Source organism: Xyrauchen texanus, chromosome 36 (genome assembly GCF_025860055.1).
Source record: "Xyrauchen texanus isolate HMW12.3.18 chromosome 36, RBS_HiC_50CHRs, whole genome shotgun sequence".
NCBI lineage: Eukaryota > Metazoa > Chordata > Actinopteri > Cypriniformes > Catostomidae > Xyrauchen > Xyrauchen texanus.
The window spans coordinates 34,115,713-34,142,752 of record NC_068311.1 but is presented as its reverse complement, the minus strand read 5'-3'; the positions used below and the strand labels follow the sequence as shown (position 1 = coordinate 34,142,752).

The following is a 27,040-nucleotide window of genomic DNA, read 5'->3' as shown; positions in this document are numbered from 1 at the left end:
CAGAATGTATCATTTATGATTTATTGAATAGTTACAGTTTTTCATTTATTTTAAAGATATTGTGCTGTCAAATGCTCTTTAGTCAATTACCTCTGCAAGGCAGAAGTGGACAGTAAATGGGGCATATCACAATCACAAAGAAAACCATCAACATCAGTTAGTAAGATACAAGTCTGATCAAATCAGGATAAACCTGAAACAATACACAAGACAAAAAATAAATCAAATGTCATTTCAAAAGCAGACATTTTCTACTTAGGAAGTGATGCATTAGAAATACAAAACAAATACTAGTGAGGCTGAATGCATCTTTTGAATATTTTTCTTAACAAACATATGGTGCATTTGTATGGTGAATCTTTTAATGCATATATTGACCAGAGATATAAGCCAATGATAACATTTAAGTATGTAGCATAGATTTGGCTGTCATAATTGGTTTTTAAAACCTGAAATTCTCTCCTCTCAATTTATATTTACAGCAAATAAATATGCAATAAATATATATGAATAAATTAGCCTCTGTGAACATAAAGCACATTCAAAGTGCTTTTTCAGTAGTGTGCATTTGCTTTCTGACCATATTCAACAGAGCCAAGCCGTATTTTGAAGATTTTAAAAGTTAAATCCAAGACGAATAGTCTACTGAACTGTAGGATGCAAGAATAACACGTTGCACTCTTATAATATGGCAATTAAATATATTTTAATACTTTTAAATCCTTCAAATATTTCAACTAAAACTTGCTTGTTTTTCAAACCTTACCAATAGACTAAATGTCAAAAGGGCTTGCCATATAATCATAAGCAGGTTATGAATTATAGATAACTACAATTCAATGTTCTATAGTTCAAAAGCTAATACTTCAAATCGGAAATTAGGTTTTCACTAGTTAAATGTGAATTATCAAAAACAACTCCATTACTGATGGAAATATCAATTCTTCATAACAAAAATGCCATTTTCTTTTTTAAATCTGCACTTTCAGTTTGACATCTGAAATGGATTTTGAAGAGTAATTATAGATATTAAAAGGCATTCTTACTGGTTGCTTTCAGCTCACACTGAATGTTGCTACTGGTGAAAATTCTAGTAGATATCTATAAGTCATATACCCTGCACATGATTAAAGGTCAATTTGGCTTGCCATAGTGACTATTTAAAACCCTTACTTTAATACGGAAGAGAGAGATCACTAATAAACCAATATCACCACACAAAAATTGAGTTTGGTTTGCTGGTTCAAATTTTGAGCAATTTTAAGATCAGAACGAACATTCTGTAAATTAATTTGGTTGGCATCATGAAAATGAAACTGATCACGGCAGTGTCCGATGTCGTGGTCCAGTCCCTAGCTTTAACGGTAATGATGCCATCGGCTTCATTACTGCAGTGGTGACGCCTTCAACGGGATCATTATTCTGGACTCCATGTGCTGAATGAGGGGAACTTAAAACACAACAAGAGATTCAAAGGCAAGGTTTACCATGTACTGTAAATGTACTGAATGTATTTGATGATGACAAGCGTTTACCGGTATAATAGACGGCTTCATCCCAGCCCTCCTGTTGCCATGCAGCGTTTCTTGTACGCTCTCTGGACTGCAGGTCTTTGTATGCTGCCATAAACAGACAAAGGAAATAAGATCCAAGCCAAATCACCTCATAATCATATATATATATATATATATATACACACACACACCATACTTTTAACCCACATTGCCAAATGATTGAAGACAAATCTTAATGCTCCTCCATACAATGAGATTCTAGTGAATCTTGTACTTCCAACTTTGTGGTAACAGTTTGTTCCACTCCAGCTCTGTGCACACAGTGAGGTCTGTATGGAAATGGTTTACCGAGTCCGATATTTTGGTTGATTTTTTTCACCTCCAATTTTAAAAGCTCACACATATAGCAGACAAATGCTCCTCATTTACATCTCATTAGTTTTACTTTCCCTCACAAAATGTTTTGTGTTACCTTGCAATTCATTTTGTATATGTCGTAGTTCAACTATGATATTTGTTGTAAAACCATATCAAGTGTGGTTTTTAAAACAATGATTTCCACTCAACAACTGATTTCACAATAGTAAACCTGTAGAAACCAAGTCATCTTTTTTGTGGTAAGAACCATGGTTTTAAAAACCATGATACAATTAACCCTACTGTTACTAGTAAAAACAATTTGGGCATATTAATTATTGCAATAGTTTTAGTTACCTTTCAACTTGGTCACTTAGATGCTACAGGATTTCTGAAGCCCGTATGGAATCATGCCAATCTCATTGGCAGATGGTGCTCCACCCCTTTTGCGTGTCACCTCAAGCACATAAACCAGAGCACAGCACCATTTCAAATGTTTGACTCTGTGGGAGAGTTATATATCTCAGATGGACACGAACACTGCTTTGTCTGTGTGGGTCAAGGCCCATGTGGCAGCGGCTCTTGAGACTGTTCACTGTGAGTGCATGAAACATAAGCTGCTTTGCTCTCTGCTCGCTTTCTTCATGAAAGCCGACGACGGTCCCCCCCAAAGGGACCACTTGAGGAAGTTACATTGAGGATGGGACATTGTTGGTAGTCCTTTGATATCGAAGATGACACATTTTGTCTGTGCTAACATCTGTAGAGCCAGAGCGGCTCTGCAATCCCAATCTTTAAATGGCAGAGTTTTGCACAGGTGGGGCACTGGAAGACACTTCCTCCAGCTCTAATGGGGTGATACCACACCACTTGTGGTTGTTCTTCAAGTTGTCCTTGTAGCATTTGCATGGTCAGTCTGTTTGCAGTGGCTCTTTTCTAGTTCTCCGTAGAACAGCTGCTTGGGGATCCGATCGTCTTTCATTCCTATGATGTGGCCTGACCAGCGTAGCTGTGACTTCAGCAGAAAGGCTTCAAAGGAGAATGTGTTGGCTCACTCAAGGACCTTAAGATTCAAGACTTTGTCTTGCTACCAGATGCCCATGATGGATTGATGAGCCCTCATGTGGAATTTCTCCAGCTGCTTGATGTGGTGGCAGTAGGCAGTCAAGGACTCGCATCTATACGGCAATAATGTGAGATCAACTGCTCTAAAGACTTTGAGCTTTGTGGCCAGAGATAAGTTGTGATTGGTTAGTATGCTACCAAGGTAATTGAAGCTTTCAACAGATTCACCTGTTGGTTTGCCCGTGACAATCTGGCACGCATGGTATGATCATGTTCAGCAGCGCACTTACACACTCGGCTGAAGAGCAGGCTGGTAGTTCTCCCTGCGGGGCAGAAAACCAAGTGAGGAAGACTTCTAATGAGTTGATAGAGTTTTTTTTTTAATTCAGCAGTCAAGAAACTCCAGCTGGAATGGCCTATGCCTGATGCGCCCAAGTGTTCTTGACTCAAAGAATAGTTTTCAGTGAGTCAGCGCGACTCAAAATCCCATCCGCCGGTGCCATTATTTTCTGAGCTGCACGAACAGCTATGCCGCTTTCCCTACTCAGCGAGAGTGCATGTCCTTCACATCACTTTATCACGCTGAACAGAGAGGCTATTCAGAGCATCCCCCCCATCAAAGAGGCAGTTGCGGTCCACTTGTGCCCCTCCTCTTCCGTACTGCCCAGGCTATTGGCCGATCAATGGGAAGCCTGGTGTGTATGTTGAGCATCATCTCTGGTTGAACTTATTAGAGATATGCGCAAGGTCTGAAATCAACAACCGCCAAGCACCAAATGAGGGTACATTTTTGATCTGGCCGGTGAATTTTGCAGTGTCACTCGCCACTCTGAAAGGAACATCTCAGTTATGACTGAACCTTGGTTCCCTGAAAAGAGGGAACAAGATGCTGCGTATGTTTGCCACACTGCTGATTTCTCGCTGTTAAGGGACTGAAAAATTACTCATCCATTCCCAAAAATCTTATATGATTATATGATTACGATGACACGCACATATAAAATGCAGGGCCAAGCACCATCAGCCAATGACATTGGAGTGATACCATACAGGCTTCATAGAGAGTCAGTCCTGGGAGGAGTTCCCATAGCATTAGCTACTGACGCAGCACCACGTTCCTCATTTCAGGGAACCAGGGTTACAGTCTTAACAGAGACATTTTTCTTTTTTATTACTATATGGTTCATGCACGAAGATTGGTAATGTGATTCTGTGAAATTATCTCCCAGTTGCCGTATTCTCTTTTTCTACTTGGAGAAAGTATATGTGAATGAAGACATGTTTCTCATACTAACTAGGTCTAGCCTCTTTTTGCCTGTGATGGTTCTTGATTACTCAGTCCCGTTCTTTGACTTGGTGGCCATGGTTCATGATTCAGTCAATGTCTGAGTCAAATGTAAAGGCATTGACATAGATGTTGACCCTTCCTTATTTCTATGAAAATGAAGTTGAGTGATATAGTTGTGCTAATTATATTAGGGCAAGTAGAATTCAGATTCTTCACCCATTGGATGCTCTGGTTAATCCTGAATGCTTTGTAAACACCTGGAAGTTCTGCCCCCCGAATGCCTATAAAATACAATGTTTGCCTCCCTAAGTAAGATTTGATGACTGCAGCGTGAGACAGCACCATCTGACGTGTAGACTGATGCTCATGATCTTTTACAACAAAGAATCCTGCTGAAGCTTTACATGAGTCTCCTTGTCTTCTCTGAGAATTTCCAACAGAGGGAAAAAATCGTATTGTGAGGGAACAAATTTTATTGTGAGGAACCAATTTTATTGCGAGGGAGCACAACTTATTGCATGGGGAACATAACATATTGCGAGGAACACAAAACTTATTACAGGGGAACAAATTTTATTCAGAGGGAATGCAAAACTTATTCAGAAGGAATACAAAACTAATTGCAAGGGAACATAACACTTATTGTGAGGGAACGCAAAACTATCCCGAAAATAAATTCCCTTGTAAGGGTCCTTGTAAAACCCAATGAACATGAAAATGTTGAGTGCAAGTCAGACCAAATCACCCAACATTCTTGAGTTTGGATGGGAGCAAATTCCTGCAGCTATGTTCAACATCTAGTTTAAAAGCGCAACCAGAATGTGGAAGAAATTAAATGTTCAACAAACACAAATGGGTGTGATCTACCGGCGTTCAGACACTTCTGGCCATATAGTGTATGTAATACATAAAGCCACATATATCAAAGCCAGCCAGTTACATTTTCCCACCATCTAATGAGTCGGACACTGATTATTTATGAAATCAAGATACTACAACAAACCAATGAAGTCTTTTCCCTTTAGTTAAACAGTTTCCTACAAAGCACTTGTAATGTGTTGACACTCTTACCCCAAAGGTGATGCACCATATAGAGGCTTCCAATCTGAGAGAAGAACCCGCCAACGGCCTCACTGTTTTGCTGCCGGTAGCCAATCGCTCGAGCCCTGAGGAACAATTCCAATCATCAGTTAGTTATACTGACATTAGAATTTGTTAAACAAAAAGTCTCTGACTGGTGGCAAAGACCAAAATTGTTATGGTTCTAAATGATTAAGGGCTGCTCATACCCGGAGGGTAAGGAATGGTAAATGGTCTGCACTTATAAAGCACTTTTGTAACCATAGCGGTTTTCAAAGCGCTTTACACTGTGACTCATTCTCCTATTCAAACTCACACTCACATGACAGCAGAGCCAAGGTGCTAGCCTGCCATTGGTAGCAACTTGGGGTTCAGTGTCTTGCCCAAGGACACTTCGGCATGTGGAGTCATGTGGACCAGGAATCGAACCACCAACCCTGCAATTAGTGGCCAACCCGCTCTACCACTTGAGCCACAGCCGCCCAGGATATGGCTGGTTAGTATCACCAGACATTATATGCCATAACAACACCATTATAATGACAAAAAGCATTTTTCTCCCTTGACGGCCATGTGTTTTTTATGTCCAACCAAATTAAAGTGTTTCGTTGTATCTTTGTAGATCCTTTTTATTCATGGACAGTTTGCTTTGGGGGGACTCTTAAAAGTATGATGAGTCACATGACAAATGTTCCTGGATGCATCTAAAATTGATTCTTTAGATGTATGTAATAACAACAGGTCATAAATCTTACCAATAATTGCCCCATTCAATCATGGTCCCAGGCTGCAAGAACACAAAATGCAACAACTGTAAATCTTAGCTGCTGATGTATTAAAAAAATTATGAATAAAGCCCAACAATTTCATATTCCTCTACTTTAGTCATGCAGATGGATGATTGCACTAGGAGATCCAAACTACGACAACACCAACAATAGCTGGAAACCCATACTGAAGACAGAAGAGATGCTAACCAAGTGGCTGTTTGATTGCATGGTTGGTTTATCAATGGCCTGAAATTTGAAGAAACATTAGAAGTCATACAGTTAAAATGCACACACTCACTCGGAGCTGGTAGGAGCGCAGCTCATATATGTTGGGTCCATCTCTGGGAACCGGTTCATTCCAGAAACTGAACTCCAGCAGCAGCTGGTTTCTGCGGGAGAGGAGCATCTTTCCTCTCTCTTTTCTGTAATCCATGAATTCCTGTATAGAGAAAACCACATACATTGTACCCAACAGTCTACTGCCATACAGCTGCATAAACAACCACATCTGTCTGTAGCTGGGCTTCCATCCACAAATTTGTATGCACATTTTGGGATATTGCATAAAAACTGCTGGATGGAAACACCAACATGCAGATAAAGTAAAAACACGTACGCTTGTTTGAGGCGGATACATTTTTGCTCAATAAAAAGGCATGAAGTTCATCAGAGCGTTTTGTTTGCACGCTCCCAAAGGCAAATAATTCATTACATTAAATAAAAGAGCCACAGTGGCTTCAAATTACTTTTTCATTTCAATTTTTCACCGATTTCCCCAAAAGTAACGTTTTGTTATCTTGGGATGGAAACGCTACTTTATTCACATTGTTTTTGCTATATTCAAATTTTAAATAAAAATTTAAATAAAAATTAAATTCCTAAGATGGAATGATTTTGTTGCATTGAAAATACTCTTTAATGGTTTCTTTTTTTTTTTCAATTTTTAATGCCCAATGCCCAATGCGCTCTAAGTCCTCGTGGTGGCGTAGTGACTCAATCCGGGTAGCGGAGGACGAATCTCAGTTGCCTCCATGACTGAGACCATCATTCCATGCATCTTATCACTGTTGAGTACACTACCGCGAAGACCTAGCGAGTGTGGAGGCTTCACGCTATTCTCCACTGCATCCACACACACCACACGCCCCACCGAGAGCCATATTACAGGGACCACTAGGAGGTTAACCCAACGTGACTCTACAAACTCTACCAACCGGGCCAATTAGTTGCTTAGGAAGCCTGACTGGGGTCACTCAGCACGTCCTGCATCCAAACTGTCGACTCCAGGTGTGTTAGTCAGAGTCTTTATTAAAGAGGGGGCATGGATAGCTCAGCAAGTAGTTTCTTAATATTACCGCCCTATGTCTTATCTGGTAAACCATTAAAGAGTACATTTTCAGCAATTTCGAAGTTAAAATCACTTTCTTTATTCTTTATTATTATTTCACCCACACATAAATTCAAGACAAATGGCACAGACCAAATAGCACATATAGTCATGTGTGAATCAGGTCTTCCAGAGAAGCTATCCAAAGCTTATAATAGGGAGCCTGAAACATATTAAAATAATACATTACAAACAAATACTTAAACTAAACACCAGTCACATAACAAGGATATCATACAAAAATACACAATACAACATAAGACACACAAAAAGTAGATCAGGACAATGCTTTTAAGATCAACTGTAGTCTAGGTAGGCTACTGGCAAGGTTATAGATATAAACGTAAAAGTTCCTTTTTTAGTGTTTTCTTAAAGATGGATACAGATTTCAACACCTTCAGCCTGCCATCTAGCTCATTCCAAATCTTTGGGCCTCTACTTGTAATGCTCAAATTTGCACTTTTAAGTCTTCTGGTTTTACCAGTAATCAGATGTTTGTTCCTGGTGGCATGAGCATGAAGCGGACTACTAATTGGAATGAGCTGAGATAGCCTGCTATTTGTAACATTAACTACTTGGTGCATAATGCACGCATTGTGGTATATGTTCAACTCAGTAAGCCGGAGGAGACCTAAGCGGTGAAAGAGGGGCCTAGTAGGAGTGTTGTACCAAGACCACGATATAGCTCGTATTATCTTCTTTTGTAGACTTATTAATTTATTTAAATGACTCGGGTAAGTATTACACCAAATTACGTTACAATAACTAATGTGAGGTTCGAACAAGGTTTTGTACAGGGTAAGAAGAACAGGTAATGTAAGATAATGCCGTATTCTGAAGAACAGACCAACATATTTTGAAAGCTTCTGTATCAAGTGATCAATGTGACATTTAAAGTTTAGACATTTATCAATGTGAACCCCCAAGAACTTTGTAGAAGTGGTTGGTAGTATCTCCTCATCATCTACATTGAGGCAAAACTGTTTTGTAGCTGATGCCCTTATATTTGATTGAAACATTATATAATTATTTTTTTTAATGTTGAGGGATAATTTATTGCACTTGAACCAGATAACAATTTTTTGTAGTTCTTCATTTAAAATAATTTGTAAATCACTTGAATTTTTATGTGACAAAAACAAATTGGTGTCGTCTGCAAACATCACCTTTTGAAATACTTGAGAGGAATTCACAAAGTCATTTATATATATGTTGAAAAGTAATGGGCCCAATATTGAGCCTTGGGGAACCCCGTATTTAAGTTCTTTCATTTGAGATATATGGTTATTAATCATCACATATTGTTTCCGACCATATAGGTAACTTTTAAACCAGTCAAGTGCTACTCCTCTAACACCATAATGATGTAATTTCTCTAGAAGAATATTAAAATCAATAGTGTCAAATGCCTTAGATAGATCAAGGAAAACACCAACTCCACAATCACCCTGGTCTAAAGAATCATTGATTTTTTCAACAAGATCTAAAACAGCCATAAAGGTAGAGTTCTCTTTCCTGAAACCATACTGTGATCTTACTAGAATATGAAGCTTATCCAAATAATGACTTAACCTGATGTGTACCACTCTCTCTAATACCTTAGACAGAGATGGTAGAACAGAAATTGGACGATAATTGCCCATATTATTTTTGTCACCTGATTTGTAAACTGGCTATTTTTGTCATACTTGGCACTATGCCATACAGAAGTGATAGGTTAATGCAATGTGTAAGTGGCTGTGCTATTATGTCTGCAACAGCTATCAGAAGTAAAACACTAAATCAATCAAGTGTTCATTTTTAATGCAACACAACATGTGTTTATGGCTAAAAATATATGCACAAGTTTACTTTTTAACCGCAATCAATTTTAGAAGAAATAAATATAGCAATATGCAATTTTCACATTTTCAGTCTGGTGTAGTTTTATTTCATTTCCATTAGGGCTGTCGATTTAATGCATTCATTCAGTGTGATTAATTATATAAAAATATAATGTGTTAAAAAATTTACACAATTAATCATGTCCTCAGACCATAGTAAGGAATGTTCCTGAGCAATTCAATTTTGATGTACCAGCTGTTTTCTCCAGGGGGCAGTAAGTGAAACTCCAGCTGTATAGGCAACATGCAGCTTATACAGAGAACAAACCGCACTCACCGACAGCAGACAACACAAGACAAAGAGGTGATCTTGTGTTCAAAACACAACTTGACGGAGCGCAAATCCAAACTTAGGGATCTCAAGACGAGTTTTTCTAAGTATTAAACTGCGTTTAACTTGACACAGTGATGTGGCAAGCCATTTTATTTTTCACAGGATATAAATTGTTGATATCAATAATTACACTTGCACTAGTAAAAACTTTTATTCTTGATATAAAAAAATGACATCACTCGCAGAAATGTATTTTATTTATATCAACAATGGAATTTCAACTTGTAAAAACCATAATTCTTGATATCTGTGATTTATTTTTCACTAGTTGAATTTCACAATGAACTCTGATACTGTTGCAAGCCGAATTTACTTTGATTAATTTGCAGGATATGAATTGTTGATATCAACAATTACATTTTCACTTTTTAGAATGCTAATTCTTGACTTCAAGAATGACATTTTTACTAATGGAAATGGCAATTGTTAATATCAGTCATAATATTTCCACTAATAAAAATGTGAATTCTTGATATAAAAAACATAATCACTTGCAGAAATCACATTCTTGATATCAAAAAGTAAAACCCCAAATTTTTTTATATCTATATTTGAATTTTCACTAGTAACTTTTCACACAGATATGTTGTTCATTCAAATTCAAAATGCAATTATTGATATCAAATATTAGTTTACTAGCTGAAATTCCAATTTCACATATCAACAATAATTTTCTTACTCGTAAAAATTTAATTTTTTATATCAAGAATGTCATTTCTACAAGAGAAAATGTCAATTCTGATATCAACAATTGAATTTCAACTAATAAAAATGCTAATTTTTTATATCAGTAATTCAGTTTTCACTAGTGACTATTTTAATTTCTGATATCTGTAAATGTAATTGTACTAGGAAGAAAGTCTTTTTAGATCTCATTAATTACGCTCCAAATTATTGATATCAGAAAGGGAGTTCTACTAGTAACAATTATTGCCTTGATATCTAAAATAGCCTTTGCAACTAGTGAATTAGTGCAATTATCTTAAATGTGATTTTAACTAAAGGAGGTATTGCCCCAAGTGAAGGAGTTCAAGGACCTCGGGGTCTTGTTCACGAGTGAGGGGACAATGGAGCGGGAGGTTGGCCGGAGAATCGGGGCAGCGGGGGCGGTATTGCACTCGCTCTATCACACCGTTGTCATGAAAAAAGAGCTGAGCCGGAAGGCAAAGCTCTCGATCTACCGGTCAATTTTTGTTCCTACCCTCACCTATGGTCATGAAGGCTGGGTCATGACCGAAAGAACTAGGTCATGAGTACAAGCGGCCGAAATGGGCTTCCTCAGAAGGGTGGCGGGCTGATTTTAACTAGTACAAATATTATTATCGATATCTAGAAATACGATTTTAACAGGTAAAAATAGCTATGGTAATGAGTTTATGAATATTAATGAGACCTAGTGTGGAGCGGAGGGGGGCGGGGCCGGTCGGAATATCGCGCGCCCGGTCCCCAATCAGCCTGATGAGGCGCGCGAGGGATAAAGGCGGCCGGTGACGATTGTTCGAGAGAGAGACAATTATGGACATGTCCGTCATGTGTGTTTGTTTATGTGTTTTTGAGTTTCTCATTAAAATATAATTTATGTTGACAAGCCGGTTCTCGCCTCCTCCTTGCCCATCCTTCAACAGTGTTACACCTGGTTTCCCCATGAGTCCCCTTTTGGTGCCAGTAGTAGCAGGTCAAAAAATGGAAGGAGACGTTCCATGTGGGAAAAACAGCTTGTTTTTTTTTTACGTTTTGTTTGTTTGAAACAGAATTGTTTTTTTTACTGTTAAAAATACAAAAAATGTTAGATTGGCATATTTGGGTGCCGCTGCAACACCCCTTTCATCTGATTGGCCAACCCCTGCCATCTTCTGTACTGCCTACCATTTAGCCAGAATAACAGATGGTACCGCTCTGCATATTTGGCTTCATTTTAATTAAATATTGACCCGAACTACCACTCATTGTAAACTACGCATGCCAAACACAGAAAAATCTTGTTGCTTGGCACAAAGCTGTTTCGAGGTGTTGTCTCTAATGGTCGACACGTAAGAGATCACAAGCCACATCATAAGCTGACTGGGAGTTTATTCTCGAATACAGCTCTGGAAAAAATAGACCAATCAAAGCTATTCCATTCCATTGTCAGTTGAATTCCTGCTTAAATTTGTGCACCAGGAGTGGCATAAAGTCACCCAACAGCATGTGAAAGACTGGTTGAGAGCACGCCAAGACGCATGAAAGCTGTGATTGAAAATCTGAGATATTCCACCAAATATTGATTTCTGATCCCTTCTTAAGTTAAAACATCAGTATTGTATTGTTTAAAAATGAATATGAACTTGTTTTCTTTGCATTATTCGAGGTCTGAAAACACGACATCATTTTAGTTATTTTGACCAGATGTAATTTTCAAAAATGAAAATTGAAAAAGTACTTCATAGAATAAAACACAAAAGTTCATTATTATGGGCTGAAATATGTGCCACCAGAAACTGAATTTGAACCATTTATATTTGAATTTGAATGGCTAAACTTGAATAATTGCATTGAAAAACTGAATTTGAATCACATCATTTGAAATTGAATTTATTCAAAAACTGAATCTGAATTGTATCATTTGAAATTGAATTTATTCGTTTGGAACTGAAGTCCAATAAAATTTGATCCTCACTGAAAATTAAACTCTCTATATATCTTCACATTCACTTCTCACAATTCAGATTCAGTTCTCAAATTCAATTTCAAGTTACTGAGACAGACATCCGGGTAGTTGGAGGATGAAGGAAGAGCAATCGAGCGCAGATGGATAGATAGCGTTCATTGGCGCACAGGACTCCTCTTGGGCCAATCAGCGCCAATGTTTTGGAGCACAGTACGTTACCCGCCATGAAACTATGGAATTACGATTGTGTCAATAATAATGAATGTAACTTTATAAAACTGAACGTAACTTTTTCAGAAACTATCAAAAATATTCCATTACAAAAGAAGAAAAACACAATTAAAATGAAAAAAATGAACTCAGTCGCACGAATTTAACAGGCTCTTCAAATATGCTTCATTTTTTGTTAATGTTTTTCAAAGATTCGTTTTCGCAAATCGTGGATTCTGAATACATTGCCACAGATTTAAGCTTACGCCGCAGTTTTTCGTTTGCTGTTTTGAGCCAAACCTCTCGTGGGGGTGGGCTTAACAGTGATCTACTCTGATTGGATAGTGAGCTTTTGATGGACAGGTGCTCTCTGACCCGGATGTACAGACGTCACTCAGTGGCGCGCATATTAGAAAGCTCTGCGGTGATTTGTAGTTATGCAATACGTCGTGCTTTGTTGTATTACTTACTAACAATATGTAAATAATATTTGACCTATAATTATAGAATTTAATATTATATGAGACCTTCGATCGTCTAATAATCGTCTTCGATCAGTCTGTAAAGATGAGCTCTCAGGAGAGACACGGAGCGGCATCATCGTCCTCCTCTTGTCCTTCAAGGCAGCTTGAAGTAAGTTCGTGTTACTGAAGTAACCAATAACATCGATAAAAGTTTTATTCATGTAACGTTACAGTGTGCAACAGTTCTGGCTTTATTTTGCAAATTTATTGTTGTATTGTAAATGCATGCTAAATAAAATGTTGCTGTTTTGTCATTGTCATGACTGCAAAACTGAAACCTGGCCATATCTTGGTCCACTGTTTGACTCTGCCCCGACTGCTGAACGGACTGCTGCTGACCCTGCCTTGTGCTGGTGTTCCCGAGCGACTGGTTAAGAATTTCAAGGTTGTTATGTACAGCTGCAGATGCAGCATCTGCACCAAGATTTCTGCCTTGCTGTAGAATGAAGACCAGTTTGATATCTGCACTGTCTACATTGACACGTCCTTGAATATAATAACTGTGCAAAAGAGCAAACAATCAAACTACATAACATCATGACATGACATCAGTGCATTGCAAACTTGTGAATGACAATAAAAAATTATTAAAAAATATATAAAAATATGATATTTTATATGTGTTTATCAAAACATTGTGAATAAATATAATACAATATATGCAATATTCCACCACTGTGTTGAAATTTAGAGTGTTTTCTGTAAAATTAGAAAATTGTATCGATGTTATTGGTTACTTCAGTAACACGAACTTACTTCAAGCTGCCTTGAAGGACAAGAGGAGGAGGAGTGGAGCATTTGTTTAATAAGCAAGGTCTTTTATTCAGATATTCAGAATTTCTTTCTGAATACCAAATACCAGTAACCCCAAAAGAATTTGCTACAGTAATGGGTGCTATTCCCTCTGGTTTATGTAAAAACCGTAATTACTTCACCCCAGTATCTACTGCATCCTTTCCTAAACCTTGTGATACTTCTGTTGCTCAAATCTGTTTTTCAGAGTCGAAAGCTAAAAACTATAAGATCTTTATTTCTTAAGGATTTGATTTCTGTTCCACCTGTTATTTCCTTTTGGAATAATTTGTTTGGTAACCTTAATTGGAAAAAAATCTGGTCTTTACAGCAGAAATTCATTCTCACAAATAAAGTGAAAGAAATGTCCTTTAAGTTGATACACAGGTTCTATCCCGTTAAGAAATTTATACAAAGATTTAAATCTGACATTGAGCTAACATGCTCTTTTTGTGTGAATTCTGATGAAACAGTGGTTCATTTATTTTGGTCGTGTCATTACACTCAGAAGCTCTGGAATGATATTGATGTTTTTATCAAGTGTAAGATTTTGCCAGGCTTCTCAATACATATGAGAAACATTATATTTGGATATTTTGATTCAGACCCCACAAACGAAAATGTCTGTTTTGTTATTAATTTAATTATTTTCCTAAGCAAATTCTATATTCACAAATGCACATTTTTAAACTGTAAACCTATCTTCTCTGTCTTCTTAAAAGAAATAGAAAATTATCTAAATTTGATTTCAGTATCTACTAATAAGAAAGCCATAAGGACTGTTAGAATCTGCACTGCATTTGATCTCTTCATGTGAACATTTTTGTGTGATGTAATGCCCTACCTCTTCTTTTATTGTTATATACATTATTATTATTATCTTTTTTTTTTAATTATTATTATTTTTTCTATTTATTTTTGTCTTCTTTATTGTTTTGGTTGATATTATTTGATGTACGTATGCTTTCTCTTTTGTATGTTCCTGTTCTTTGCATTAAAAAAACATATATACATGTATATATATTTTTTTTTTAAATAAATAAGAGGAGGAAGATGATGCCGCTCCGTGTCTCTCCTGAAAGCTCATCTTTACAGACTGATCGAAGACGATTATTAGACGATCGAAGGTCTCATATAATATTAAATTCTATAATTATAGGTCAAATATTATTTACATATTGTTAGTAAGTAATACAACAAAGCACGACGTATTGCATAACTACAAATCACCGCGAGAGCTTTCTAATATGCGCGCCACTGAGTGACGTCTGTACATCCGGGTCAGAGAGCACCTGTCCATCAAAAGCTCACTATCCAATCAGAGTAGATCACTGTTAAGCCCACCCCCACGAGAGGTTTGGCTCAAAACAGCAAACGAAAAACTGCGGCGTAAGCGAAATCTGTGGCAATGTATTCAGAATCCACGATTTGCAAAACGAATCTTTGAAAAACATTAACAAAAAATGAAGCATATTTGAAGAGCCTGTTAAATTCGATGCGACTGAGTTCATTTTTTTTTCATTTTAATTGTGTTTTTCTTCTTTTGTAATGGAATATTTTTGATAGTTTCTGAAAAAGTTACGTTCAGTTTTATAAAGTTACATTCATTATTATTGACACAATCGTAATTCCATAGTTTCATGGCGGGTAACCAGAGGTTAAATTGGGCCGGAGCGCACCGGAGCGCAGCTCCGCCTCCTCGGGTCCACAACACACCCTGCCGGAGCTCAGCTCCGTCTCCTTCGGGACCAAATATTGTTATTCCACTTGAATTATATTTAATCTCTTGACTCCTGACAAATACATGGCATATGAGAATAATATACACAGAGACACCCAGGCTACATGGAATTATCAGACGTCATAAATGCATTAATCGCTGATTCAGCACCCCGCCCACAACCATCAAGGGAAAACTGTCACAATTCTAAGCGTAACAGCGACGTTACCATGGAAACCCGCTAACGGCTAGAGCGATCGAATATATCCTACTCCTGTCTGTAACTTTATCTCAGTGTTTCTCAACTGGTTTTTACTTCAGGACAGATTTTATATTGGACATCAAGTGTCGACCTGCCATAGATTAAACATAACCTGTATTTAATGTGTCCTGAGTTGCATTTCCTTTTATGTTGCATAGTTGTGTTCATGGTTTTCAGTATGAACATGCATCAAGTGACATTATTTTTGTTGTTGATGTCAAAATCTACAGAAACTGTACTTATATGGGCCCATTATTATGACATTTGTTACCTAATATTACATTTTTATACACAGAAGGAAAGGCTCCTCATTACCATGGTTAGGTCAGTGTTAGTCTTAAATAAGAGTAATAATAATAAATTTATGTATTTATGAAAAATACATACTAGCTTAAACCAGGGCGTGTCTAGGGGAGGCTGGGGAGGCAGTGCCTCCCTAGGATTAGCTCTGCCTCCCCTGAGAATTTGAGAGCTTCAGCCCCCAATGTTTTGAGTGTAGCCCTGAATGTATTTTGAATAGTTGACTGACAAATATGAAACCGGACAAAAGCCTATGTAAACCCCGAAATCATAAGTTGCCTTATTTCATTGTGCTTTGGCTTTGCACATACTGCATACAGCCTGTAAAAATAGACATAGGCATAATCTAGCCTATAGAATAAGTTCCTCTCGGTAGCCTATGGGCGACTCCGTTTCTTCCTCTCTGTTGAATATGCAGCAGGTAGAGGAGGAGCTTGCACAGTCTTTGACATCAACTAACGTTACTTAGTGGCGAGTTAACGGCAATTAGTAGGAAAGAGAGCAAAAATTAAGCAAATGAGGCTTTGGGGATTTTTCCGAAAGAAGTCAGTGGGTAAGAATTCACATTTGTTTTTGTCCTTAAAGTCTTAAGATCATCATCTAGCTGGCTTTCACCCACAGTAGACTAAACCTCAAGACTTGTAGCCTCTAACCTCCTTGTTTAGATTGACACGGCTTGGTAGCTCCGAGTTAACGTAATCGCCTGTCACGCTGGAGACTGCGGTTCGAGCCCCGTTCGGAGTGTACTTTTCTTGTTTATCAGATGTTGTTTTCACTAAGGATAACCAATAAGCATTAACATAAAATGTATGTGTGACTTGTTTTGTGATATTAGTTTGTAGGAAATATACACTTTGATTTGATTAAATGGTTTTGTAGAGTGTAGCAAAGATGAGCAACAGACTGAGGAGCTGCAGCAGCTGTGCCTGAATCAGGCATGGAAACTGGTAACAATTAATAAGTCACTTTACTTTAGAGAACGTTAAAAGTGAAACATTGTTTATCTCAATGATCCTAATGAAAGGATTTTGACAGATGAATTATTCTCATAGAGATGATGAGAATTATATACAGTTCGATGCCATAGTGTGTCAATGAACTTAGACTAAAGTCATTCATGTATTGCTTTAACTATTTATGTCAAAAAATATAAATTATTTATATTAAAGAAAATTTTTACCTCACTTTACTCACTATAATATAACTCTTTTGTGATGACTTTATGTTAATGTACATGAAAATTCAAGAATCATGATAGATCTAAGGGCAATCCCACTGATCTGCTCTTCCCAATACATTTTCTTCAATGGTATTGGTCCACAATTTGACATATGTAGCACTTGATGAATTAGTTGTTTGAAGCTGATTGCAATAAGTTATGTGCTGTATCTGTTCTTTTGCATCACAGATGATTCAGGGAGGAGAGAGGATGTTGAGGATAACACTAGAGTGGAAGATTTAGGAACTGTAGAAACAGGCCCAGCCAGAGCAAAACTCAAAGAATACCCTCTCACCAGCTTTGGACTACAGGGAAGTGGTTGCTAGTGTGAAAATAAAATTGTCTGGGCTAAGCCCCGGATGTCCTTCAATGCTGGAAACGCCTCTGCATCTGATGATAAATTACAATTTAAAAGTGGATTGTTTTGTGCATATTTTTCCATCGCTAGCAGATGAGTGAGGTCTGACACAACAAAAATCCCTATAAACCCTATAGTCTAATAGGGGCCCTGTGCCTATCTCTGGGTTCCTGGCTTAGAAAAAGATATGCACTAAAACAGATTGTGTGTAGTATAGCTTAATTTTGCGCCTATTTTTTCAATTGTTTATGTTGCCCCCCCAAACAAGCCAAATGCCCCCCCCCCAAACATGATATCCTGGTAACCCCTCTGGCTTAAACACATCTTGAAATTTAAACTGCCACTGTTGATGTCTACATTCTATCTTTAGATTATTTCATATGAAACTGAAACATTTTGTCAAAATATAACAGTTACATTTACTCTTGTAAAATCCTGAAACAAATTTGTAAAGGTGCTGGTGTGTAATATTTTAATATGGTGTAGGCCTAATAGTTCATATTTTTTACTATTTTGGTTAAGGGGCCACATCGGGTTTTAAGTAGTGCATGTCCACATTGTATTGCTTTTGAGATACAATGTTCTGCATTTATTTGGTTTTTGTAACTTTTAAGCCCAGAAATAGTTGTGTAGCTACTCAATTTTCTGAAGTGTATCTGTGACTAGTGAGACTATTCTGCAATTGCCTAAAGAATTGTATTGCTCTACAAAGATAGATACTTTTCTATCAGGCATTAAAAACTCAATAAAGGCGGAGATTATACATTTATTTTGCCAACTCTACTTCCCTGTTCATTTATTATTCAGTTTGAATAATAATAAAAAAAAATTTATAGAAAGACTAATGTTTGTCGCAAAGCGGACGAGTTTACTCTTTATTTTCTTTCTAAAACTTGTCATGATGCGTTTCTCCTCGATGGTTTTTCAACACTCAACAGAATAACACAGGCTGCATGAATATGATAAATAATTACTGCATGAGTTAGGCCTACATTAACATTCAGGTGCGAAGGGACTTCAACGTTTCTAAATTGCACAAATAAAAAATACATTTACATATTCGTCTCTGGCTTGCAATATTTTCAAACATGTTAATTTCATACATTTTCCGAGGGTGAAATCCATTGCCTGCCTGTTAACATTCAAGATAAAAAATAATAATAAAATAAGTGAACTGTAAAGTATTTGTCTTTGTTTGAATAACTACTCAACCCTAACTTACACATTAATACTGGAAATAGAGCCCCTTTGGTGTAAAAACACATTAAGTCATTTTACGGCGGGATTTAGAATGATGACCATTCACCGTAAATTAGGGCTCCCCCTCCCAACAGAAGCCAATTTAAACACTGCGGGTAACGTACTGTGCTCCAAAACATTGGTGCTGATTGGCCCAAGAGGAGTCCTGTGCGCCAATGAACGCTATCTATCGATCTGCGCTCGATTGCTCTTCCTTCATCCTCCAACTACCCGGATGTCTGTCTCAGTAACTTGAAATTGAATTTGAGAACTGAATCTGAATTGTGAGAAGTGAATGTGAAGATATATAGAGAGTTTAATTTTCAGTGAGGATCAAATTTTATTGGACTTCAGTTCCAAACGAATAAATTCAATTTCAAATGATACAATTCAGATTCAGTTTTTGAATAAATTCAATTTTAATTAAACAATACAATTTCAAATGATGTGATTCAAATTCAGTTTTTCAATGCAATTATTCAAGTTTAGCCATTCAAATTCAAATATAAATGGTTCAAATTCAGTTTCTGGTGGCACATATTTCAGCCCATACATTTTCCTCAAACACATACCTATAAATAGTAAATCCAGAGAAACTGATCATTTGGAGTGGTCTCTTAACTTTTCCCAGAGCTGAATATAATATATTATTTTTATATTGAATGAACTGTATGATTTTGTAATACATTTGTTTTCATTACGTATTAATAAATGTAATATTGAACGGGATTAAGGAAGTACAGAAGGATCAGGTGGACATTTTATTCATTCCAACTAAGATTTTATAAAATGAAACCTTAATGAATGCTGCAATATACTGCTCATTATTCATAAATAAGGGTCCGAATTAGTTTTAGCTATAGTTTTATGGTTTTAAATGAGCATTTAAAATTGACATTGCCCTTTCATACTTTTTCTGGCATGAGAAACCAGTTAATAAAAGAATCGCTCAATGTGCTAAACGCTCCCATCTGCTGAGGACTGGGTGTTACAACAGCGCATAATAACATAAATGAATGTTCTAGTCTGTGTGTTACTGTATGGTAAGAAAGTGCAAGAAGTTATAATAATGCGTGCACCCTTTCAACCAAAATTATATTTGCACTTAATCCAAGCAAAAACATTATGGAAATTCTCATTTTTTTTTATGGAATGTATTAACTAAGCTTCAGATGGGGGTTCTTCTGATAGGCTAAATGTTGATGAAAAAGTCATGTATGCACTTTATGCCCAGTTAAAATCACTGTCATTTACTTATGTATTTGTGTAATAGATATTACTTTTATTGTTGTTTAAATCAAGACGTGACACCTCGTGTGTATCTTGTTACATGGGGCACTTTCCAATGGTGAAACATTTCTGTGTTTTACAAATGCAGAGTAACACATGACAGATTATTTTTCACATGTTTCTATGGTATACTGGAATACAATGATAAGCATTTCATAAGTTTTAAAGGCTTTTATTGTCAAAAACACTAAATGTATGCAAAGAGTCAATATTTACAGTGTTGACCCTTGTGCTTCATAACCTCTGCAATTCGCTCTGGCATGCTGGATAATAGCTTTTGGGCCAAATCCTGACTGATGGCGATCCATTCTTGCCTTATTAGTGCTCGGAGTTGATCACAATTTGTGGGCTTCTGTTTGTCCACTCGCCTTTTGAGGATTGACCACAGGTTCTCTATGGGATTAAGATCCTGGGAGTTGCCTGGCCACGGATCCAAAATTTCAATGTAATGATCTCCAAGCCACTTCATTATCACTCTTGCCTTGTGACATGGTGCTCCATCATGCTGGAAAATGCACGGATAATCACCAAATTGCTCCTGGATCGTTGGGAGAAGTTGCTGTTGCAGGATGTTTTTGATACCATTCTTTATTCATGGCAGTGTTTTTGGGGAGAATTGTGAGAGAGCCCACTCCCTTGGATGAAAAGTAACCCCACACATGGATGGTCTCAGGATGCTTCACTGTTTACATGACACAGGACTCATGGTGGCATTCACCTTTTCTTCTCCGGACTATCGATTTTCCAGATGTCACAAACAGTCATCAGAGAAAATAAGTTTGCACCAGTCTTCTGCTGTCCAATCCTTGTACTTCCTGCAGAATTTCAGTCTGTCCTTGATGAGAAGTGGCTTCTTTGCTGCCTTTCTTGACATCAGGCCATTGTCAAAGTCTTCACCTCACTGTGTGTGCAGATGCACTCACACCAACCTGCTGCCAATATTGAGCAAGCTCTGCACTGGTGGTGACACGATTCCGTAGCTGACTCCTCAGGAGGAGACGGTCCTGGCACTTGCTGGACACTCTGGGAAGTCCTGAAGCCTCTCTCCTAGAAGTTCTTATTGATCCGGTAAATGGTTCTTTCAGGTGAAATATTCTTTGCAGCAATTTCCTTGCATGTGAGGCCATTTTGATGCAAAGAGACGATGGCTGCATGTCTTCCTGTAGAGGTAACCATTGCTAACAATAACACAATGATTGGAAGCACTTCGTCCATCCTTTTATAGCAATCAGTCTGCTCTTATAATCCAATCAGAATGATTTCACCTGACTAGTACTCGTTCACACTTTCCCAGTTGCTGCTGATATGAGTAGTCAAATTATGTTAGCTGGTCATTTTGTGCCAGGACCAAAAAACAGTGAAATTTGTTTTTTTTGTGATAAAAATGTTTTTGGCTAATGAAGCTTTTTGCAATTATTTAAAATGCATCTGATCACTCTGCACAATAATTTAGAAAAACTGTGAATCAACACCACAACAACTGAAGCAGACAAATTTGCGAAAAACACAAAATTGATGTCACTGCCAATACTTTTGGCCACGACTGTAGTGACAAACGCATACGTTGTTCATTACAATGAGTCATGTTTTCATTAAAAAGGAAAGAGATTGTCTAAATATATTGATATCAATACTCTTTACTCTTTAGGTGTGTCTGTGGCAATCGTGCCATCATGCCAACAGAACAAGATAATATATGCTGCTTAGAGATCCCTGAGCATTAAAACTAATTCACGAGCATCTAAAATCACTAGGATCAAATCAAATACTCAGTATCTAACAGTCTGTAACATACGAAGCAAAACAATTAACATGTATGTTGCGACATCCCTATTGGGTCCAATATAGTTGGCATTGCATCAACTTTTAATTGAAGCCTGTTTCGAACTGAGTCTTGTTGGTAAAAGAATAACCAGTAAAATGAAGCGAGCAAACAAACACGTTCTTACTGACGCTATCCCAGGACTTCGTTAAAAATAAACGTCAGTCGCCCATTCTTAATGTTGGGATCCTTGTTGGGATATTGTAATTTGGCTTTCACTAGTTGCCATGTTAATTTCAGATATCTGTAATGCCATTGTACCTGGTAAGAAAGCCTCTTAAGTTATCTTTAGTTTAGTAAATCCTACCTGGTTTTTCCTCAGTTTTCCCATGACTTCAGTGAGAGCTGGATATCCTCCTCTGTACCGCCACAAGTGCACTATATAGTCAACCACATATAAATATTACAATCCATCAGCACTAACATACACGTATATAAATACTAAATCTGTATTACAATATCCCTTTAGTGATTTATATCATTTAAATGCAGTTATTAAAGCGTTATTTAAAGGAATAGTTCTGTCTGGCATTATTTACTCACACTCATGTCCTAGGAGAAGATTTTCAGTGAATAATGACTTCTCTGTTCCTTACACAAAGATTTAGTTTTAGCTGACCTTTTAGGAGCTTGAAAGACATGGTCACAAAATATGAAATAGAGCAACATAAATGTGAGTAAATAATCTTTACATTTAATAGCAGACTTTTGTTTAATAACAGCATGCAGATGCATTCATCAACAACACAAAACTGAATAAGCCCATTAGGAAAATCTAGACAAATATGAGTCTTTTATGTCTGTGTTCATTGAAATATTTCTATGTGATGTCTCCTACCAGCCTGGTCTTGTTCTCCATACCAGGTATTCCATGTGCCCACCAGCTCACACGGGTAATGCTTATCATTATGGATGGATGGCAACACCTCATCACTGCGGACACAAGTCATTGTTTTCAGTATTTATTGTTGTAAAATAGTTTAGTGAAAGATATGTAATTGAACTCTATGAAATGTGAAGCACAACCAAACCACTTGCATATCGACTACACACAAACATTCAGTGTTAAAGGTGCACACGGCCATTTTTTCCTCATTAAAAAAAGATTAACTTCTTAAGACATGAATTGTAACTTTGCAATATATGTATAAAATCATGAGCACTCACATTAAAATGAAGACTCCAGTCATATCAGTAATCTTATAAAAGATGTTTTATTCTACATGTCCACACATGTTAGAATCACATGACCAGCTGAACACTACTCACTTAATCTCAGTAACCCTCAGTAAATCACTCATTGATTAAAGTAATCATGGCTGACTGTGAATAATACATTTTTACAATGACATCTGAAACTAAAACTATTGATTTTAAATGATGCTGCATCCAAACCACTAGGTGTCAGTGTAAGTCCAAGATGACACAAAGACAAAAGTGCACCTTTAAGTGTTGTGGCTTTTATTGAATCTATATTCTATAAAAATTGACAAAATTAACTTTTAAAATGTACAGTCTATCTCCTCCAGGTAAATGAACCAAACATCCTGATGACTTGAAGGGATAGTTCACCCAAAAATATCTTTCTTCAGCAGAACACATTTGAAGAATAATAGTAAAATATCTCAGCTCAGTAGGTCCTTAAAATGCGAGTGGATGTGGTCAGACCTTTGAAGCTCCCGAAAGAACAGACAGTCAGCATAAACGTCATCCATACGACTTCAGCGGTTAAATTAAAATTATCTTTTTAAGCAAATCGATCACTTTTGCTGTGAATAAATATTAATATTTCAGTACTTTTAACCAGTCACCAGCAGAACGTGTGTGTGATGTAATCGCGATGGCATATTCACGCGGGAACAGATGCACGTGCGACACACCCGGAAGTGTGATGCGGTTTACAACTGAGCAGATCATATCGCTTTACAAGACATTAACCGCTGGAGTCGTATGGATGACGTTTATGCTGACTGTCTGTTCTTTCTGGAGCTTCAAAGGTCTGATCACCATCCACTCGCATTTTAAGGACCTACTGAGCTGAGATATTTACTATTATTCTTCAAATGTGTTCTGCTGAAGAAAGGAAGTCAAACACACCTGGGATGGCATGAGGGTGAGTAAATGATGAGAGAATTATCATTTTTGGGTGAACTATCCCTTTAAGTGTCCAAATACTTCAATAGAATCTATGCATCCTTAAGTGTCTACTGTCTTATTGAAGTCTTCATGATAGCCTTGCGTAACGTGTCACAGGGCAGTAAACACTTGAGCAATGGCCTTTAGCAGATTCCTCTCAATGCTGCTGCCAATCACAGACAGGAATAGAAAGCAGGACATTTCATTTGAACTTCACAAACTGCCTCGAGGGACTCGCATGTAACAGCTCGCTTTGTGTAACTAACGCCAAACATTTTTCATCCATGTAGCAGAAGTTTGACTTACCAGAGTTTGTTGTACGTCTCGAGACATTCAGGTTTCACATTGTGAACTAAAACACAAGTCAGTTGAATCAGTAAACAAATGAACCTGTTCATGAGCGTATTTTGACATTATATTATCTAGCCAAGGACAAATGGGCAACATGACTTACACTGTATTTTATATAAGTTGTTATCCTCTTTCTTGGCTAACAGATGGGAGTGAGCGTCCTTTCTAGGGTCCACCTTTCGAACAAATAGAGATTTAAACCAGCTGTCTTCTCGAGTTCGGTTACTAGATGCTGACAGAGCCCTGAAACAAGACAATAAAACACATTATGTTACATCATATTTATACAGTAGGCATAGACTTGCTTATATAGGTGTAAACGTATAGACACAATGACAAAACATTTTACAAAAGCAACTGTCATTGCAAGAGCTGTTGAGTGTCAGAGATATGATGTGAACTTTACAGTTCAACATCAGGCCATATAAGAGAACTCTCATACGCTTTCATTAACAATGCAGATATGAAATAATTCAATATTTTCTTTATCATAACAACACTTTTATAATGGAATGATTCATCGATGAATTATGACCTTGAGCACATAAGATGTTCACACTGGTCTGTGCTTCACGTTACAGTGTTTAAATGAACTATTTTAACTGGTTAATCAGACATTTCAAAACTTATTTTTTAGTAAACATGTTCTTGCTTTGCTTTTTATTAATGCACTAATGCATTCATAATCTCACATGCAGCATTGCAGCACTGACACTGCGCACTAATGCTTTATTAATGCAGTGTCGGCGCAGCTTTATAACGTGTTATTTAGATCAAACCGGCCGACCTGATAACAGCAGTGTGTCCTTTCGTCCGGAAAGTGTTTGAAGCCTGATAGAGGCCGGAGCAACCGCTCAGAAGGACTCTGGTCGCCATCTTCCACTGATAGCATACGCACTGCGGGCAGGAAAGGGTTCAGCTTCGACTGTTCAACAGAGCCGCCAGCAGAGGGAGCCGGAACATCAAGCGATTCAAAGCACTGCCGGTTTAGGGCGTCACAAAAGTATATGATTCATAAAGCCGCCAGCAGATGGCGCCAGAACTACATTTTTGTATTTTAACTGGAGAGGCTACTGATGAATTGTCTAGTTTTGACATTTTCTTAAATTAAAAATAATTTTGCCATCTTAAAATACTTATCAATAGCAACAATTTTGTATTGTTAGTTCAAAGTCAAAGAGCAAACTGTATGTTGTCCTATATCAAAAAGTGATACAGGCTCCATTGGAAATCTTACAACTAATATTTTCCACAACTTAATGGTTGGTAATGGGTAAAGTGTATATTAAGAAAATACATATCACCTCATCATAAGGTAATATGAACAACAAAATGACAAGGACATTGTTTTTTAAACACACATCTGACCAGCAATAAATTCTGAAAAGTAATAAGGGGTATTATTATTTGTTATGTAAAATTATTAGCTAAAATTTGGGGTGTCTACAGATAATTTACAGGGTAAATTTGAGCAAAATGTCACTTCAAGACAGTGGCCTTGTAAAGATGCTAACCAACACTAAATAAAGTGTGTTTATACAATCTGAAAGTTTTCTATTCAAACTATTTTAAATCCAATCAAAATGATCATTTGTGCTTGTATTATTTTTTAAATATTTTAATTAAATTAATAGAATTTTGTAAAAAAAAAGTTACAAAATGTATTAATATTTAATATTTGACTTAATATCTTTATTTACTTTTAATTTAAGAATTAAAATTGAAAATATATTTGAATTGTTATGGTTCATGAAATGACTTCCATGACTTAATGACATGATTGACAGTAAAATTCACATTAATTATCAATCAATGAAGCCGTTAACTGTGACTTGCACAGCTTCACTCATGCTGTGTGTGGGGGGGGTGGTGTGGGCTAAAGCACATAACTGGTAATCAGAAGGTTGCTGGTTCGATCCCCACAGCCACCACCATTGTGTCCTTGAGCAAGGTTCTTAACTCCAGGTTGCTCCGGGGGGATTGTCCCTGTACTAAGTACACTGTAAGTCGCTTTGTATAAAAGTGTCTGCAAAATGCATAAATGTAAAATGTTGTGTCACGACCATAAGGTCTTTGCACATCAAATGCAGATTTTATCTTTTTAATTGAAACAATGGATTCCTGTTAAGCCATTCACAATTGGAATGAACATTCTCAAGCAGACAAAGTCTTTTTTATGGTGAGTGCGTCAACTGTTTTTTCTTTGCCATGCAATGAAATGCTTTGATAAAAAAATGTACACTTTAGAGCACGTGTCAGGAGCTGCTGCAGCTAACAAAACCAGCGCTACTGGTGGCACTAAAGCACAGAATGCTGTTTTGTCAACCAACAGTAAACGATGAAGTAATTTGAGAAAGAAATCTTCTATACCGAAATAAGAACCTCTGCTTTTTTAATATTGGAGAGAGCTAACAGTCAACTAACATGTTAGAACAGTAAGCCACTGTTTGCAGTACCATACAAACTAATGGAGAAGTGAACTGCCACTTACC

At 37.1% G+C, this 27,040-nt stretch overlaps 1 protein-coding gene across 1 annotated transcript; it reads right to left on the bottom strand.

The window, feature by feature from the left end:
- Positions 1-24: 24 nt before the first annotated feature.
- On the bottom strand, positions 25-25,479 carry nipsnap2 (nipsnap homolog 2). Its single transcript, XM_052106876.1, has 10 exons — positions 25,336-25,479; positions 24,652-24,791; positions 24,504-24,549; positions 22,900-22,994; positions 22,369-22,439; positions 6,373-6,513; positions 6,060-6,091; positions 5,296-5,390; positions 1,536-1,619; positions 25-1,450 (listed from the first exon to the last, which is right to left on the bottom strand). The coding sequence occupies exons 1-10, from the start codon at positions 25,422-25,424 to the stop codon at positions 1,386-1,388; spliced, it is 858 nt and encodes a 285-aa protein (XP_051962836.1). The 5' UTR covers positions 25,425-25,479; the 3' UTR covers positions 25-1,385.
- Between the last annotated feature and the right edge of the window lie 1,561 nt (positions 25,480-27,040).

Bases quoted from the DNA above. Each gene is read 5' to 3' on its own strand.
- nipsnap2 (XM_052106876.1), bottom strand. From the start codon at position 25,424: ATGGCGACCAGAGTCCTTCTGAGCGGTTGCTCCGGCCTCTATCAGGCT. The intron at 22,995-24,503 runs GTAAGTCAAACT...TTGTGTCCGCAG, and splicing joins GAGACGTACAACAAACTCTG to TGATGAGGTGTTGCCATCCA. The intron at 6,514-22,368 runs GTAGGATTTACT...TTCTCTATACAG, and splicing joins GAAAACTGAGGAAAAACCAG to GAATTCATGGATTACAGAAA.